Source organism: Salminus brasiliensis, chromosome 8, assembly GCF_030463535.1.
Source record: "Salminus brasiliensis chromosome 8, fSalBra1.hap2, whole genome shotgun sequence".
Classification (NCBI taxonomy): domain Eukaryota; kingdom Metazoa; phylum Chordata; class Actinopteri; order Characiformes; family Bryconidae; genus Salminus; species Salminus brasiliensis.
In genome coordinates, this window is record NC_132885.1 from 20,241,665 (window position 1) to 20,258,645 (window position 16,981).

At 40.9% G+C, this 16,981-nt stretch overlaps 2 protein-coding genes across 2 annotated transcripts; both read left to right on the top strand.

The window, feature by feature from the left end:
• The first annotated feature begins 599 nt into the window (after positions 1-599).
• Positions 600-3,356, top strand: gjb8 (gap junction protein beta 8). Its single transcript, XM_072685168.1, has 2 exons — positions 600-1,064; positions 1,363-3,356. Exon 2 carries the CDS (start codon positions 1,387-1,389, stop codon positions 2,185-2,187), a length of 801 nt encoding a protein of 266 aa, XP_072541269.1. The 5' UTR covers positions 600-1,064; positions 1,363-1,386; the 3' UTR covers positions 2,188-3,356.
• Positions 3,357-6,227: 2,871 nt separating this feature from the next.
• gja3 (gap junction protein, alpha 3) lies at positions 6,228-7,556 on the top strand. The gene has a single exon (XM_072685169.1). It carries the CDS (start codon positions 6,228-6,230, stop codon positions 7,554-7,556), a length of 1,329 nt encoding a protein of 442 aa, XP_072541270.1.
• Positions 7,557-16,981: the final 9,425 nt, after the last annotated feature.

The following is a 16,981-nucleotide window of genomic DNA, read 5'->3' on the forward strand; positions in this document are numbered from 1 at the left end:
GTCCGGCTTAATATGATGATTAATATGAACTAGTCTATCTTTAAAGTCTGATTATGGATTCACGCTGCCTCATCCTGTAATAAGAGGTAAGCTGAGCTTTTTAAAGCACTCTGAATCTGAATCGGAACTCTCTCTTGACGATTCGCACGTGTGTCTAGTTTTCTCCAGAGGCTAATAAAAACTTTGAGCTCTAATTTTACCGTGTGGCTGATATTAGATAGTTTGACCTGATCGCACTGGCAGAAGAAGACTTCTTGGGTTTTTTTGTAGCTCTTTTAGAAAGCTCTGATTTTCCTTCATTTCATAAAATTAGAGCTGAAGTTTTTTATTAGCCTCATTGGCTGTTTACCGAGTCCATTGGATTTCTTTGGTGAAGTTAATTGGTGCTCCTTCGGTAAACTAGCCACGGCTCCAGGCCGTTCAGGTAAAAGTCTTAGTTAAGAATTTGTAATTTATTTTTGGTTAGTAAATGTAGTTCAAATAATAATTTTCGTGCTTTTTGGTAATTTAAAAAGTGTTTTTTTTTTATTCTCCATTTTTGCTGTTTTTCCGCTTTTTTGACGTCGTTTAAAACTGGCAATTGTTCTTTACATTGTTTAAACCTACGAAGTTACCATGAACCGATACGGTCCAAAATGCATTACATCTTTTTCACATTGACTTCCGTTAACAAGTTTCCGTTAAGTGTTATTTTTAAAGGTTTTTTATTTCATTTTCTAAATTAGTTTGTTCTCAGTTATGATCCTGGACCCTCTTGCCTTTACAGTCTTATGCCCAGCGCTCTCAGGTCAACTTTACGAGGTTTTAATAAAGACTGATAAACCAGTTCGAGTATTGGAGTGGAAACAGGGGGACTTCACAAGAAGAACTGGAAGCTAGGCTACATATCAGCTCAAATGTGACTCTGATTTACTCTTGGCTTCTTTTCCAGGAACCTGGGACACACAGCCATTAAGAAAATTCTGTTTTGGGTGACTGCACAGTTACTAAAGTTGACTACCCACCTGTAATCTTTAGTGCAGTGCAGGAAGACTTCAGGATAAGGACAGGAATGGTGGTGTAAGGTAGGTGGATCTATACTGCAGTTTTGACTTTCCCAATCCTGCCATTTGTCTTTGAGAATCGATCCTCGGATGAAAATGGGCCTTTCCAGACTAATCCCATTCACTCTTTACAGAAGACTAGATTTCTCATTTTCCCTTGTTTAAATACACAAAATACTGTTCAGTAGATCCATATTGGCATAAGACATTAGCCTTGGTGTTACTTGGTTACTAGGTTAAAATTTGTGGTCCGCCTATACTGTAGTGGGAATGCCATCCAGTGCTCCCTGGTTTAATGTGTTTTCTCTCTGGTTTGCAGGTGCTGTGATAAGCAGTAGGCAGCATGAGTTGGGGAGCACTTTACAGCCAGCTGGGAGGAGTGAACAAACACTCCACCAGCCTGGGAAAGATCTGGCTGTCTGTTCTCTTCATCTTCCGAATCACCATCCTGGTGCTGGCTGCAGAAAGCGTCTGGGGGGACGAGCAGTCAGACTTCACCTGCAACACGCAACAGCCAGGCTGCAAGAATGTGTGTTATGACCACTTCTTCCCTGTCTCGCACATCCGCTTCTGGTGCCTGCAGCTCATCTTTGTGTCCACCCCAGCTCTGCTGGTGGCCATGCATGTGGCATATCGCAAGCGTGGGGTCAAGAGGGACCTCATTGCCTGCAGTGGCGACAAAGCCAAGGAGGAGGACCTGGAGAATCTGAAGAAGAGGCGCTTGCCCATCACAGGCCCATTATGGTGGACCTACACCTGTAGCCTGTTCTTCCGTCTCATTTTCGAGGGCGGCTTCATGTACGCCCTCTACTACGTCTACGATGGCTTCCAGATGCCACGTCTCGTCAAGTGTGAAGAGTGGCCCTGTCCAAACAAAGTGGACTGCTTCATCTCGCGACCAACAGAGAAGACTGTTTTCACCATTTTCATGGTGGCGTCTTCTGCCATCTGTATTGTGCTCAATGTAGCAGAGCTGACCTACCTGATCATTAAAGCACTGATGAGATGTTCAGCCAGAACAAAGAGAAGGCGCTCATATGGCCACCCAGACAACATGTCTAAAGACAAGGCTTACTTGCAGAACAAAAAGAATGAGATGTTGCTATCGTCAGCCTCTGATTGCTCTGCCAGCAAGTCTGTGTAGGACGCGCAGTGCTAGAGCTTCAGTAAGGACCACCGAGGGTAGTTTGTGTTCAATTGGCTTGTTTCGTATTGCCTTGAATGAAAGATCAACATACCAAAGTAGTATTCTTGTCCCCTCATGAAACATACATGGCACTGTTATTGACCTTAATGCCTATACACTAATGGTAAAAATGAGGATGACCTAAAACTTCCTAACACCCTCGTCACTTGGTTTAGAAGTTTGAACTTTAGATTTTGGAAATGAAAAGACCAATGATGACACCTAGTGGTCAGAACATATAAATGATTCACATGTTTACTGTTTTTGAGGTGAAGGTTGCTGATCTGTCCAGTTTCTGGGGCCACTGGCTGACATTCATTGTGTATTGTCACATAAGACTGAGGCCTAATGAATGTGTTAAGTGTAAAGCCTAGCCTATCTCAAACTGTAGCCTACAAAGAATGTGATGATGAAATACCAGCCGTGGCCCCTGCTGTTTTAGAGGGCAAATTTTTTTTCCAATACTTTTATTAATAAACCCTTCATTTTTAGCACCTAATTTTTGATTAAAATGTATAACATGAATAATGTAGTAATATTCTGTGCATGGTGGATCCATGTTGGGACCTTATCAAATTGCTCACTAAATGTCTTATGTCAGTCCACTCTAGCTTATACAGTGCCTTCAACAAATTGAATGTTATGCTGCAGCCTACAGTTGTCTAGCAAGGATGCATTTTTCACAAAACCTGTGCTCACGGTCATAAACTGTAACTTCTCTTCATTAGTTATCCAAAAGTTACTGACTGCTCCTCCACTATCTAGTTTTAGTGATTGCCCTTGCTTCGACCCCTTCAGAAGCTGTCATAGCTATCAGTTTACAACTATGCCTTATTATAGTTTCTAAACTTGCCATGCTGTACTATATTAATGTGGATACATGTAATATGTGGGGGGAAATGATCATATGCACTCGTGCTCCTTTCAGGAGTTCTGACAGTCACATTACAGGGCCCTGAAGGTAAGCCTACCTGTGGACAGGTGGGTGTTTCGGTCAATAGGGCATTGCCTCTTCTGTCACTCCTTCCTCTCCACCGTTTGAGGGGTCAGTTAATGTTAGAATTTGTTAAGTATTTGTGTGTTTTGCATATTTTGGTACAGTTTGATTTGGGGTGGGGCGTTTTTAGGTGTAGCATATATTTATAGCCCACTTTGCAAAAGTCAAAATTGCACAGTTGTGTTTCTGTAGTCTGATAAATATATTAATAAATTCTTACATAATTTGTGGGTGCGTTTATTTTGGACTCTTTGAGAGTGATGGTGTTCTGCCAGTGGAAAACCGAAGGAGGGCGGTGCGTTTCCATGCTATTCTTGTCGAAGGATTTGATCAACGTTAGCCCGCTGGAAACTGGGAAAGCTCGGATGCAGTTGACTTTTATATGACTGATTAACCAAACACGCCTAAAACCAAGTCAATAAACGAGTGAATATTGGTTAGGTTTTAGTGTGAGAGTGTTTTCTGAAGGCTAACTGAATGTACGTTAGCCCATGTGCACCGCAGCGAGTGTGTGAAGGCCTGTGTAGCGCTAAGTGATGGGCAGCGAGGGGCGTGGCGAGCAGCGTGCTAAATCCGCTCCTGCATGGCCTGACAGTGGGAGAGTGGCGATGGCTGGGATCGGGAGAGAGCTTCGCCTTGCCACAGCCTGTCTCCACGTCCGAACCGCTTCGAAAAACTAGATTTTTTTCCCGCAAAAAAAGGCAAAAGGTCGCCCTCGGGTCCACGTGTGAAGAAGGTTTTTTTTTGTGCATGAATAAGTTTCCTGGCTGCCTTTTAAAGAGTTTTGGTAAGCTGGCAGAGCTGCCAGGATTTGGGGACGGGGGGAGAGGGGAGGGCTCCTGCTGCCTTGGGAGGTCTGTATCCAGCGCACTCAAATTATGGCAGCAATGGCCGCTGGACATTACTTTTTGTAACTATGTTTGGCATCTCCAGTCTAAGGTATGCTTAAAAGCTAGGCTCGCACAGGTACCATCTTTAACTCATTTCCCTTAAGGTGTGGTGCCTTTACTGGGAAGGCCTACCGGTTTCCCCACTCTGGTGTGTTGGGATATCACTGGTTAGTATGGACAGCTGACTAACACTGCAGACATCTTTCACACTTAATGTCTGTTAGGTCCATAAAGGACAGGACAGCCAGCACAGGTACAAAAGGAAATCTGGCAGCTTCCCTATTGTCACACAGTCTGTAGTCGCACCTAAACCGAGGCAAGACTTTCTCTGAACTCACGTTGACATGCTGACTTTCTGTTTGTCATTTGGTGCCAGTAGTAACGAGCTTTATGCAGGTTCTGTTCAGTAGTACTGATAATTTAGGAGACCCTATTCAGCGATTACTGAACCTAAACTACTGTAAACTCCACTTTATTTTAATCCATTTGTCCAGTTTAATTAATGAATGTACTTAAAAGTGATGTAATCATTTTTTCTAGGTATATTCAACAATTACAGTGCACACACAATCAACTGCCTATTATGTATCTGCTTAAACTATTAAATAGAGGCTAGAGGAACTATTTGTTTTACCTGTTTGAATAAAAGCTAAGCAAGACAAAACACTTTTTTGGGTTTGACTTTTATTCAGTTAATTAGATTATTGAAAAGATAATCACAGTGTTTGATCAATAAACTTTAATGGAACTACAATGCTTCTAATGAAAATTTCTCCCTTCAGGTGTCATAAATAGCGAGCCTTAGTCGATGGATTTACCACTCTCAACACAAGAACATTTTAGTAAGTAACTTTTTTTCTGTCCTGTAGTTTTTCTGTTGTGCTAAAATTCTATTAAATACTGACAAATATGTTCCGTGTTAAGTTCAGTGCTTAGAAATAAATTATATATGCAATGTTCTGAAAATTTGCAAAGCTATGTCTAATCAGTCATTAATGGCAAAGATGGGAATGGTTATATATCATCACTGTCAAGATAAAAAAGAAATGGCAACTTTAACTCCAGAAGAAGGTAAAAATGTATTATGTAAATGAATGTAAACTGATTTTGGAGAATTAGGTCTATAGATCCATTTATTTGGGGACTTTTGACACAATCAGATCCCTGTTTTACTGGGAAAATAAAGGATGGTGTGAAAATATTCTTAAAAGAAGAGTAGAGAACTAGGCTTAAATATTGAATTCATTAGCTAAGTTCTGGAACATACTAGTGGTCTTTAGTGAAAGTGGACTTTATCAGTATTGAATAGAAAATCTCCATATTCCTCTCTTAAATGTAGTTAATTAGGCTCCATTAGTAGGCCTAACTCTGGGGACAGGGTACATCAGGGCCCTCCACATCAGTGTCCACTCAATGCTCTCGGCTGTTTTTGAACATTATAATGTTGATCTCAGCACATGCCTGCTGGGCAGTGGAGCGAACAGGTGAGAGAGAAAGAGACTGTGTGTATGAGTGTGGTGATATAGTGTGTGTATGAGTGTATGCGTGAGTGTGAGGGGAGTGAGAGAAAGAGAGTGAGAGAGTTTGCTTACACTGTGCATGCCAGGTTCATAGCAGCCAGTTAGATGGCTAAATAGAAAGGGCTGGTAAATTAACTGAGCTTTGATTCATCTCTATAAGGTTTTTATAGTTTAGGCCGATGACCTAAGAAGCGAATATATCTGTATTTGTTCGGTCCTTTTCTTGTTTTCATAATTTGTTCGTTTAGTCTTCTAAACGACGACTGCTTGATCAGAGCTTGCTAACTGGATTTTCCTCAGAGCCGTGAAATGCTGTGTGAGTTGGCGTGGGATGAGCGTATTTTAGCTGTTTTGTCATAACCGGTGCCTCCGATCTGCGGGTCAAGGCAGGCACAACCGTTCGGACTGCTGTGCTGGTGATGCTCCAAACACCTGTTGTTCACTGTGTCCTGTTGGTATCCTGTTCATGTTTCTAGCAGTTATTTTATCACAAGACCTCTTATCATGTCCTTTTTCTCCTCCTTCCTCAAACCCCCCTGGCTGTGTGCACGTCCAGACTGTACTTTCTCCCTAGGCTAGAAATCGTGAAGCATGGGTGACTGGAGCTTTCTTGGGCGGCTGTTGGAGAATGCACAAGAACACTCGACAGTGATCGGCAAAGTCTGGCTGACTGTCCTCTTCATCTTTAGGATCTTGGTGTTGGGAGCGGCGGCGGAGGAAGTGTGGGGCGATGAGCAGTCGGACTTTACCTGCAACACACAGCAGCCTGGTTGCGAGAACGTCTGCTATGACGAGGCTTTCCCCATCTCGCATATCCGCTTCTGGGTCCTGCAGATCATTTTTGTGTCCACACCCACCCTCATTTACCTGGGTCACGTACTGCACATTGTCCGCATGGAGGAGAAGCGCAAAGAGAGGGAGGAGGAGCTGCGAAAGACCAGCAGACTTCAGGAGGAGAAAGAACTCCTGTATAGAAATGGAGGGGGAGGGGAAGCAGGTGGCGGAGGAAGAGGAGGAGGTGGGGGTGGGGGTGGCGGCAGCGGCAAAAAGGAGAAACCGCCAATCAGAGATGAGCATGGTAAAATCCGCATCAGGGGAGCCCTGCTGCGCACCTACGTGTTCAACATCATTTTCAAGACCATCTTTGAGGTGGGCTTCATTTTAGGTCAGTATTTTCTCTATGGCTTCCAGCTCAGGCCGCTGTACAAGTGCGCGAGATGGCCCTGCCCCAACACAGTGGACTGCTTCATCTCCAGGCCCACGGAAAAGACCATCTTCATCATATTTATGCTTGTGGTGGCTTGCGTGTCCCTTTTGCTGAATCTGTTAGAGATCTATCACCTTGGCTGGAAGAAGGTCAAGCAGGGCATGACCAACGAATATGTCCCTGACCAAGAGTCGCTAGACCGCACTGAGGAGGTGGAGGCAGAGTCCATGACTACTGCCCCCAGAACTGCCCCTCCCACCCTTAGCTACCCACCCAACTACAGCGAGGCCACGGCCGAGTTCAAGATGGATCCCCTGCACCAGGAGCTTCAGGAGCCCTCCCCTTTCTACATTAGCAACAACAACAACCACAGGCTGGCTACAGAACAGAACTGGGCCAACCTGGCCACCGAGCAGCAGACTCGCGAGATGAAGGCCACCGCTCCCACTCCCTCCTCTTCCTCCTCCTCCTCCTCCTCCTCCTCCTCTTCCTCCTCAGATAACGAGCAGCAGCCCAGAGATGCTGCTCCCCCCACCAGCGTTCCCAGCTCGAGTGGCGTCAGCTTGAATGGCGGAAAGAGTGAGCTGGAGGAAGGGAACGTCACCACTGTGGAGATGCACGAGCCGCCTAACACGCTCACTGACCTCCGGCGGCTGAGCAGGGCTAGCAAAGCAAGCAGCGTAAGAGCAAGGCACAACGATCTGGCTGTCTAGTGACCCTACTCACAGCTCAGATTTTTATATATATATATAAAAAAATACCAAAAATAATAAGAGAGTTTATAAGGGAGGAAATGAGAGGCAGGTTTCTGGATGTAATTGCGGAATTAAAACAAACAAAGAAAGCAATACAATGACAGCTGTGCAATTGGTGAGTTGTAGTGTAAAAGTACAGCACTTGACTTATGGTATGTCGTAGCTGATTGGATGGATAAAAAACCCAAACCAGTTAAGATATTACATGTTTAAATGTATTTCACATGATAGCGGAACTTAATATTTTAAATATTAACATATTAAGTGTCTGACGAAATAGAAGAAATTCACCTTTGAATGAACTAATACGAATCAGGGTTGTTCCCAATGTTATTGGGGAGAATCTGTTGACAGGATGATCTGAGCATTGAAATGCTTATGTATAGGTAGAAAGCTACTACTGCTCATCGTCAGTAGTTTTTATCAGGGTAAGTTGTGGTACTAAACTGTCTATAAAAGGTGCATTGTTTACTGTGTTCACGACAATACTACAGAAAACACAAAAAAGGCACTGATGCACATTTTCCTCAGATGGAAGAGAAACTCTATCATACTGTGAATCATGTTGTGTTATTTAAATTTCAATAATTATTGAGATTAGTATCAAAACATATGGTAGGGTTGTACCTTTTAGTTAATGGGAAATTACTGGAACTACAACTCACTGATTCACAGTTTATGTTCTTCAGTTTTCTTTACGCACTGCTAGAACCGCTAAAGCATTTCAGTCAGTCATGGATTGTGAAAAATGAAATTGTAATAAATGGCTATTTGGAGTGAGAAAATGGAACAAGAAGCATTTCATTTTTAAGTAGTGAAGTAGTAAAGTAGCCTGGTGATTTTAAACGTACCAACAATTGCCATGATTCCAGATCCTGCCTCTACGTTTGAGTAACCCAGAGTAAAAATGGGAAGAGGAAGAACAGTGAAAGGGTTTTTCTACTCAAGTTAAAAAGCACATTACCACAGCACCCCTGTCAACATGACGTACATGGAATTCCCAGACATGGAGAAACCTTAGAAAGAAAGAAAAAAAAGCTCATCAGTTGATTGTAGAGTCATCTAAACACAAAAAGGTATTATTATTATTATTATTGTTATTATTATTATTATTTTTCTAATCTCGCAGCTTGGCTGATGTAGAGAGTTTGGTTCATAATCTGAACCTGTTCCCAAGGGCCCCTTGATTTCAACTTTACACTCCTAGATTAGATTTGAGAGTTTTTAATATATGACTATGTTTCATTTTGCCATCAGATACACATAAACACTTTTTAATCAATTTAATGTAGACAGTAATGTGTAAAGGAAAGTACTGACTCTCCATACACGTGCTATTGGAAATTTCTATTGGTTTTATTCCTAAAAGGGCTATTTGTTTTTTAAGGATAATTGGTTGATGACAAAAAAAAACATTGCTTTAATGTATTCAGTTTGTGACAGTTTGTGATTTGCTTTAAATACATCACAGATGCTACAAGTGCCGTTATGCCAATACAAGGTCTATTCCAACTTTCCTTTTTGTCCACTTTCAGGTTACTATTGAGGCCCTCAACATTGCTGACTACAACAGCTGTAATAAGCACGAGAATGCTCAGTCCTCTGTTATAAATTCAGCAGAGATGACTTTTACTGTATGAATCCATGCTAAACATCTAAATACCTTAAACAGCCCCTGCCCATATATCAACGCACAGACCAAACCAAAGAGCAGAAAACACATGCTTTTACCCCCGAGGCTGAGCAGACTTTTGCTTGTGACAGCACTGACAGTATTTTACTTTTATCAAAACACAGTATTTACAAATGTATGTTATTTATTTTCTGCTATTTTAATGTACTCAAAACAAAAGTGTGTTGTCATTTTTGGTTCTTAAAGTTTACATTTTAGTAAATAGATGAAGATTTGCACATTTAGGCAGACCATGCTGTTCAGTTCTAATTACATATTGGTAAAAAAAAAAGAGGAAAAAAAAGACTCTGCTTTGATATTGTTGATCCTTAAAGGAAAATGTCTTAATGATACAATACTGACTCTTTGTGTTGAAAAACAGTATTATTCAAAGAAAATGGCATCAAATGTGATTTGTAAACCCACCTTGTAGGGGTACATCAGTAGGCTTCCCATGTTTGGATTTTAAGACTGTTAACTTTTAAGCCTGAAAGGAATGCTGAAAGGTTGGACATGTACAAAAATATTTCATCATTGTTGAAAGAATTTTACTTCTAGACCTGTAAGTAATGTTCTTAGTTGCAGCCTTTTACTTTACTATAACACTCATCTCTTGAACTACTGATTTATCTCACGCAGAGCAAGACTACTCTGACCAATCAGGGAAACGAACCATCTACATATGCTCAGAACAGCAGCCTGTTTCAATGCTGTCTTAAGAGAAGTGCCTTGTGTATTAAATTTTGTAAGAACACGTTGATGTAAATGTTCATTTACCTCAAATGTTTACAAAACTGTTACTAAATAAACTTTTTGTACCATAAAAAGGTTCGGCCTGTGAGGTTTCTGTAGGTTAAAGGAGCGTTACTACCCAGTACTGAATGATCATTTCAGAGATGTGCTTTTTTAGTGCAGAGCTCAGAAGTTCAGGCCCGCTACAAACCCACTGTCACGAGGAGATAGAACCTATCAGCTAACATTTCAGTGCATACAAAGTGTGAGATGAACCAAGCCAGAAGAGTCCAAAAAGCACTTAGAGTGGACAACCACACAGACGGTGTGAGAGCTACATAATCCTCAGATATTTTCCATTTTCTCACTGCAGTACATGCTAACAGAAGCAACGGCCGTGAACAAGAACAGACATTGTCAGAATATTTCTCAGAACAACATACACTTATTGACCTATCACCTTTAAACTTATCACTCCCTGACACCAAATTCCACAAGGAGTTGTGAGGATGTGATAGTGAGTACAGATAGGGAGGAGGCAAATATGACACATCACTTTCACGCTGCTCATACAAACATCAGCGAAAAAATTCAAATGAAACCAAACAGCGATATTTTCATTCTCCAATGAGGAACCCAAACTCACAGCATCAGTTATTAAACAGCAGTGTATGCATTCACTTTGTTTTGATTTACCATTGCTAATGTAATGCTCATTTTAATCAACACCCTCATGAAAGGCTCCATGTTATGATGAAGCTTTATACTTCATTATCCTACTCTTCAAACCTACTAACACTCCTCAAACATAGGCTTCTCTAAGTAACTAAGTCTGAAGATAGCCAAGCGTTTTCCACTGGCAGTTTCTACAGTGCTGAATGTTATTAAGAAATGGCTGTTCAGGAGAACTGTAGAGGGCAAGTGACTCCATGGACGTTGGGAGTCATGGTGCGCCATTCCAAAGAGTAGTGATCTTAAAAGAGGAATCAAGGAGAAAAAAATCATTCACAATTTGCAAGCTGGGATTTCTGCCAAAGCAGGAAGACCTCACTTTGTAAGGTGCCCAAACTTTTGAACAGGCAGCATTGATGATTTAGATCAAAATATTGTGTGCTGTATTTGGTAAGGTACCGAGGCTGTGTGTATTACTTCCCAATAAAAAAACACAAGAAGCGGTATTTGGCCACGTGTCCCCAGACTTTTGCAAAAGACTGTATTTGAGTGTGAAATAATCAACAGAACTTAAGAAAACACATTTTGAAAATGAGGTTCTTAAAGAGTTCTTTAGTAAAAGCAACCATTTGAATGCTTAAATAGTTCTTTGCCTCATTAAATGGTTCTTCATAGAAAAATGATTGTGCTTAGCGCTAAAAAGAGTAACTACTAACAGTCAGCCACATCTAACACCTTAAGAGAACTCCCATTCATGTTTCAACCAAGAGATGGTGTCCTCTTTTCTAATGTCTCGGACCGAACTGCCTCAGACTGCAGCTAACCAAGCATCAGAAGTTGAGCTCAAAAGTGTCCTGCCGCATGAGGAAGCTAGACCTGCAAGCAGACATCCTGCCCTTTACTGTCCTGCTAGCCAGCTGTTCTATGTGATGCTGGTCTAAATGCATTGTTTTAGCTGAGTGTTTGATCGTTTAATGATAGACCATGATTATAAATCATTTTATTTTTTACAATCTTTTTACATTAACTTTGAAAATAAAAGACTTTTCCTTTCCCTGTGAAAATTCCCATATGGAGATAGTATAATGTAGTAGACAGGGGATTTGTTTCATTAGAACACAAAATTGTTTGATATGAATCAATCTTTACATCTTGTTTAGTCATCCAGCCTTAATGCACACGTTTGCACATGTACATGCACATACTTGTTTATTTTGCACTTATTGTCTATTTATGGACCTTGCACTATTGTCCCATGTCTTTAGCTTAACAGTGTTTGGTTGTACTGTACAACCCTGTATTAGTATAATGACAATAAAGTTGAATTGAATTGGGTTGATATGTGGTGTAGACACACATGACGATTTTAAGTGAACTTAAACGTTAAGTCTTTCTTTCCACTGGTACTGGAGAGGAATCAGATCCTTTCCTTTAATATAGTAATCTTCTGGTATACTAATAAACGTTTGAACAGGTAATTAGTAATTAGTCATTTTAAAGTAACCATTGCAACATTGCATCCATGTTTCTTAAATGTCCATGTTTAAGAAATTATCAGTATACAGAGGACTGGGTATTATCTGAATAAACTCTTATTGATGTAACCTATGTTAAAATATGGTTTAAACTGTGTATACTATATAGACCAATCATATCCTCTGTTTTACTTACCCATAACACTTACTTCTACTGATGCTACACTGACTGAAATAAATTGGCGTAATCTATAAATCTCCTAATCTAGACCACTATAGTCTTCACCCTTAAAAACAAGGTTTCTTGGTAGCAAACTAGCAGCTAAAAGACATATCCATGTGTCATTATGGCCTGTGTCTAGACATTTAGGAAAGGACAAGGGTTATTTTCGGAGTGAGGGATTAGGCGAACAATGTCTGTGTGAAACGGACAAACTTCCTGTTATACTTCTGAAGGTTTGCTCTCCTAATAGCTCTTCGTGTTTTGAATTCCAGCATTTTAAACAAAAAAAAAGAGAACAGAGAAGAAAGGAAAAGTAAAGAAGCAAGGAAGGAGGAAAATGGACATCACTGAAACAAAAGAGGTCAGAGTAGAGGAGCAGGAAGTGTGGAGGGTGGGGGTGAGGAGCAGAGCTGTGGAGAGGAGATGATAGGAAGTGATAGGAGATGATAGGTAGTTGGTGTTGGATCCACTGGCTGCAGTGTGTCGTGAGATGGCCTGTCGTTTGGCACAGGGTTCCAGTGCTAGCTGTGAAGGGCAGGGTCTGTGTGGGGCCAGCACCACCAGCCTTAGAGAGGAAAACACACAGGCAGTTATTTATAGCCTTTAATCACCTAGCAAATTCACTCTGGCCCCTGAATACCTCTGTCTCCCAGCGTATAGTGCAGGGAAGTGTTTCAGCATATTCAACCCATTTCCTAATGTATATCGGCTACCTATGGTCAATTCTAATCAAATATGGACAGCTTATTATAGTCTCATCCTTGTTTTATGAAGGAGATGGCCTGATGATTATTGCATCTTACATTAGATGAAGGTGGTAATATTTTATTATGGTAAAAATAGCACATAAAAAGGTGGATTAAAAAAAACCCTAAACATAATCCTGTGTTTGCCACAAGTCCAGCTTATCTTTACTGAGGCACTGTGGTGAACCACTAAGGCCAGTGTCTGTGACAAAAGGAGTCATGTGAGTGAAATGGGTGGGCACCACAGTGACACCAGTAGGTTTGGTGGACAGCGTTCCATTGGGTCATGGTCACTTCTATATATGTATACTTACAGACACGGCCATTTATTGGATTAAGTGGAATCAGTGTATGTATATACAGTAATGTTGTTTGATTCAAGATTAAAACACCCAGCAGTCAGTTATGTTGGACGCATGGCTTCAAGGTTTTACTTATACAGTACTGCTTTCAGACTTTAACATGAATAAAACTTAAATCTAATATAATATGACAACAGACAATTATTTTCTTGGCCCTTGGGCAAAAATCACATACGGTATCACACTACATAAAGTAAATATTTTTATTTAAAACACTGCCATAGAGGAGATCCCAAAAAGGGGCCCAAATGTGTGTTGAAACAAACCAAAAAAAATGTGAGAAATGCAGTTGTCATCCATTCTAGTCGCTATCTCTGCTGTGCAGCTGGACACACTGCTCCCCCTCAAACACACAGACTGGCACTGCCACTCCCCCTCCCCCTCCCTCACCCACCTCACTGTTGTTTTATAATTAAATGGTGACATTAGTTCATATCATGTGATTCTGAAGGGATTCATCAGACATTAGAGAGCCTAATCGCCACCTATAGTCTGCCCCTCGCCTGTGCCACGGCTCCATCCCAGATGACCCTGCTGAGGGCAGCACTTTCTTTATGTGCTCTGAAAGACCTGGGGATTGAGCCCAAACAAAAAAAAACCCCACGAGGGTGAAAAAATGTTTTTACGTCCGCCCGCCCCTCTCGCTAGGCCGGCTGTGTGTGTGCTCAGGGTCATTTTAGCTTTAGATCAATGGGGCAAGTTATTGGAGTCTGGCCAACTTTAACAGATAGGAAAGAAAGAAAAAAGCTGCCTCTTCAAAAAAAAAAAAAAAAAAAAAACACCACTCACAAAAACTAGAGTTTGTCACACTTTGCACTAATGCCCATAAAACAACCCGAGACTTCTCCCCTCCCAACGGCAAATTCACCTTTTCTACTGTAAACTACAGCAAGACAATTACACACAACACACACAGTGAGGTCCATTGGCACTCTTGACACATTGGTGGGCTCAGCTCTGTGTGCATGTACGTATGTCAGTCATACACACACACACACACACACACACACACGGAGGAAAAACATACTAGCCGCTACCCTGCTCTTCACACCTGCAGTGTGCAGCCCAGCCGCGGTGAGAATGATGGGTAGTTATCATAAGACAGACAAGCAGGCAATAAATGTTAATGCATTTAATACCACTGTACAACCTCAGTCCCACCCCTAGATAATCACAGTGCCCACATCCACACCCATCAAAGAGCGCCCTCCTACGGACACACTGTGCAATACAGATGCTGTATTTTCAACTAATGCCTTTCTGACTCCATGTGAACAAGTCTGTATTATCTAGAGCACTCTACTGTTGCTTACGGAAATTGTGACTGAAAAACAGTCTTATTTGAATTTGTTTTTTCTTTCAATTATTAATTATTTTTTTTTGTAAAATGTCAGAATGTAAGAAGAACAATTAATAAAATTATGAACAGCACCCACTAACCCAATTAAAAAGTATGCTGAGGTTTTATTATGTCACCCACTCAATACCCCCCCAATGATAAAACCCGGTAACACACAAACAAGAAAAACAGCAGACAACTATATAAATAAATAAATACATACATAAATGAATGGATGAATGAATAAAGAGAAGTGTACAAATGTTAGTTTTCATTCGGTAACAGATAAAAAGATGCAGATGTTGAAACTGAAGATCTGTCATTACCATCACCATCTTCTCTCATGGCTGACATGATTGACTTACAGTGTTACCTTTAAAAATTCCTTACAGAAATCATAGGCTATCAGGTTCTGTTGGGGTGGGTACTACATTGCTTAAAATATGCAAAAGCTGGTAAGATACAAACCTACGTCATTGATTTTAGATATAAACCTACGTGTCTTGATTTTGGTGCATTTTTGGTACAATAAAAAAACATTAATTACCCAAGATATTTATTATGTAATTACGTTATTCAATAAAGAATCTGTAACCTGGAATCATCCTATAATTTAATAATCATCCTAATGCATAAACTCTTAACATGACAAAACAGGACTACAGCTCTTCAAGAGTACAATAAATGGACCATCAAACTAAACATCTGTTTAATGCCATGCCAAGTTTTACTTTTTTCTTTATTTAGATATTGTTGTGCATCCTTATTCAAGACAAAGAGAACTATAATTCTAAACTCAGATATGAGATCCAGGTTACAATCCAGGTTCTAGGAATAGATAAGTAACTGGATAGGAACACAATATCAGTTGCTGTGGCTCTGTACTCCAGCACTTTGATCTAGAATGTGGACAGTTAGCGGTACACTTGTGTGCCGTGAATCAATTCTGAACACCTCAATCCGAGACTAAAACATAAGGGGCCAGACAGGTATTAATCAGGTCCTAAACTACATTTCCAATTTCATGGACAACCTCAATTCAGAATGCTGTGTCGTCCAGAACTAAACTTTATCCCTGTCCCAGGAACCAACCCTGTGCATTAAAATCAGGATTGTACTGGTCATTAAAAAATAATTTGATACACCATAGATGAGCATAGTAGTAATGAAGAATATTCAATTCAAATCTAAGAATGGAAGATTACTTTGTACCAGAGTGATGGGAAATTAAAAGGGCAAAAATTTCTCACTGGTAAGCGTTGAGGTGGTTGCATAGGCATATCCAGCTGCCAAGGAAACAGGATCATTTTGTGATGCTCTATTAAAGCAAGAGGATAAATACAAATAACGTAGTCCCCAAGTCCCCAAAACAAGCAGGAACCTAAGGAACTTACTGTAGGGATCCAGCATCTAGTGAGATCAATAAATCTCAGACTTCCAAGCAGCTACAAAGAAACATGCAACCAAGTGCTAAACATCAACACTGCCCAACTACTTGTGGCTCCCCAAATGATAGAAAAATATTTGTATACCATTACTGGGCACTTAATTAGGAACACTGTACCAATGGTGCATGTTCATGCTGGATGTAGTCATTAGAAAATGAATCATTTTCCAGTCTTCAACTGTACCCACTGCAGCCTCAGTTCTGCACCTGGCTGATAAATGTAGAACCAGACATGGTTCTATGCTGCTGGTTCTCTCAGATCCCCCTCCACCTCAAGGTCTAACTTTAATCCTAAAATGTTTGTCTGCTCAACACAATTGTGCACAAATGGTGATCAGAGTTACTGTAGCCTTTCAATTAGCTCGAACCAGTCTGAACATCACCTGTTCACCTCTGTGCACCACCCTAAGTGAACTCAAGACACCGGTGCTGAAAATACCAGGAGATCAGCAGTCAAAGAAACACTCAAACCAGCAATTGTACCACACTCAACTTCAGAGATCACTAGTTTCTCTGCAGTGTGCATTCCAGATGTCAAGAGACTCATGTTTGTCTTCTACTTTCTGAAGAGGCAAGGTCAAGAAGGATACTAAGGTTACAGGCGAAGGCAAACTCCTGTGAACTAAAGAAGAGCTGTTGGAAAGGCAACACAGCCAAATTAGGGATTAGTGTTGTGGAGTTTACCATAAAAGAACTGCTCTCATATAACAAACAG

What these genes read in the sequence shown, in the direction of transcription:
- gja3 (XM_072685169.1), top strand. Translation starts at nt 6,228, where the DNA reads ATGGGTGACTGGAGCTTTCTTGGGCGGCTGTTGGAGAATGCACAAGAA.
- gjb8 (XM_072685168.1), top strand. Translation starts at nt 1,387, where the DNA reads ATGAGTTGGGGAGCACTTTACAGCCAGCTGGGAGGAGTGAACAAACAC.